The sequence below is a fragment of the Penaeus monodon genome, chromosome 24 (genome assembly GCF_015228065.2).
Source record: "Penaeus monodon isolate SGIC_2016 chromosome 24, NSTDA_Pmon_1, whole genome shotgun sequence".
Taxonomy (NCBI): Eukaryota; Metazoa; Arthropoda; class Malacostraca; order Decapoda; family Penaeidae; genus Penaeus; species Penaeus monodon.
In genome coordinates this window covers 13,467,253-13,469,262 of record NC_051409.1, presented here as the reverse complement: position 1 = coordinate 13,469,262, position 2,010 = coordinate 13,467,253, and the positions used below count along the sequence as shown (strand labels likewise).

General features: G+C 37.8%; 1 protein-coding gene across 1 annotated transcript in view; it reads left to right on the top strand.

Annotated features, from left to right (window-relative positions):
* LOC119588597 (ATP-dependent RNA helicase A protein-like) overlaps positions 1–2,010 on the top strand; it is a 19,877-nt gene that overhangs the window by 15,756 nt on the left and 2,111 nt on the right. Inside the window, exons 16-21 of the mRNA XM_037937240.1 lie at positions 101–277; positions 522–712; positions 819–980; positions 1,106–1,210; positions 1,341–1,439; positions 1,612–1,758. Coding sequence (XP_037793168.1) covers positions 101–277; positions 522–712; positions 819–980; positions 1,106–1,210; positions 1,341–1,439; positions 1,612–1,758 — 881 coding nt within the window. The remainder of the gene's footprint in view (positions 1–100; positions 278–521; positions 713–818; positions 981–1,105; positions 1,211–1,340; positions 1,440–1,611; positions 1,759–2,010) is intronic.

The following is a 2,010-nucleotide window of genomic DNA, read 5'->3' as shown; positions in this document are numbered from 1 at the left end:
TGGGAGCATTCATTTAATTGGGCTCGTTCTAAAATGATAGTTAAAAACCAGTATGTAGTTGACTGACCTCCATGATAATATTTTTCTGGTCTTCTTTTAGAAATGAAGTGCATGGACGTGAATGACGAGTTGACTCCATTGGGTCGAATCTTGGCTCGCCTGCCAATAGAACCTCATCTTGGCAAGATGGTGATTTTAGGCTGTATATTCTTTTGTGGGGATGCCATGTGCACTATTGCAGCACACAATTCCACTTCCCCTGAAATCTTCATCATTCGTAAGTACATCTTTGGGTAGCGTGTCTTTCATGGCTATTGCTGTTATTTTATTTTCTTTAGATTTAGTTCGGTGTTTTTAGTGTTAGTAGAGCATAAGGGAAATGAAGACGGAACACTAAATGTTATGAAATCCTACAAAAGACATGTAAGAAAAGAAAGCAACCATTATTAAATTAGAATATAAAAAGTACAAGCCAGGATAATTGAATAATACTAAAAATGTGTAATATGTGATTCTTACAGCACCAGAACATAAGAGGTTGAGTCCATTCCAAAGAGCCTTTGCTGGTAATAGGTACAGTGATCACATAGCAGCTCTGAGTGCTTTCACTTCCTGGGAGGAGGCCAGGATTGGAGGGGAGGCTGCTGAAATCAGCTTCTGTGACTACAAAGGACTCTCTATGCCAACTCTCCGGGTTACTTGGGAAGCCAAGGTTTGTGACTACAAGTTTATTTCAGACTGCTTGGAATAATTGCAAAGTTGAGTCAAGAGAATGCCAGACCAAAACAGTTGGTTATTATAAGTAAATATTATTTCAGAACCAGCTGAAGGAGCTCCTTGTAAGTGCAGGATTCCCAGAAGAGTGTTTACTGCCACAGTCCTACAACTTCTATGGCCCTGACCCAAAATTGGACTTGGTGGTTGCACTTCTCACCCTTGGTCACTATCCAAATGTTTGTGCACATAAAGAGAAGCGGAAGGTATATATTCTTTAAATGTATCACTGTTGTATTGTTTTGTATTGATATATATATAAATCTTATTACAAAAAGAAAAATTTGGGGCGTATGGTATATAAATATTTTTAACGAATGTTTCCCTGCAGGTGCTAACCACAGAATCCAAAGCAGCACTGATTCACAAGTCTTCTGTCAACTGCAACAACAGAGAAACGTCCTTCCCATCTCCTTTCTTTGTGTTTGGTGAGAAGGTAAGGTTTGGGCAGTATTTCATTTTTTATTTAAAAATAAGTTGACAGTTGAGGAATGTGGAGACTACATTTACAGCCTAACAAAAAAAATTGTCAACTCAAGTATTCAATTTATTCTCTCACAAACTAGATAAGAACCCGTGCTGTTTCCTGCAAGCAGATGACAATGGTAACACCAATTCATCTGATCCTGTTTGGAGTACGGAGAGTTGAAGCAGTTGAAGGTGTTGTAAGTGTTTCCTTATATCTTTTGACATTTGGTAACAGAAATATTATTGTTAGGTGTTGTTCTTGATAGATTATGAAACTGAATAGCATGAATGGAGGTTGTTTAGAATGTAGCTGGGCAAGAAATTTATATCAGTAATATAAAGTATTTAATATAAATTTGTACTGTTCAGGTTCGGCTGGACGGATGGATTAACTTGAACATGGAGCCTGATGTTGCTGCAAGAATTTGTGCTTTGAGGCCAAGTGTGGAGCATCTCATTATTAATGGGGTGGCAAATCCAGAGGGCATCACTGAACCCACACATCAAGATGAGCAGGTAAAGTTAAGGAAGTTTCCATATTACAATACGTAGTGGTATTATTAGAATGGTGTTCCTTGTGGAGCATTTTCAGGGGAAGGTAGGTGTGAGATCATTCTAATTTTGAGTAAAAGCATTATACAAACATCAAAATAATTCAGCTTTATGATCCATTGTTGGTAGCATAATTATACTACCTCCAATTGCATTATTGTAAAGGTAGGAACACCTTAGATGGCAACATGCTTAGCTAATAGCACATAATAGCTG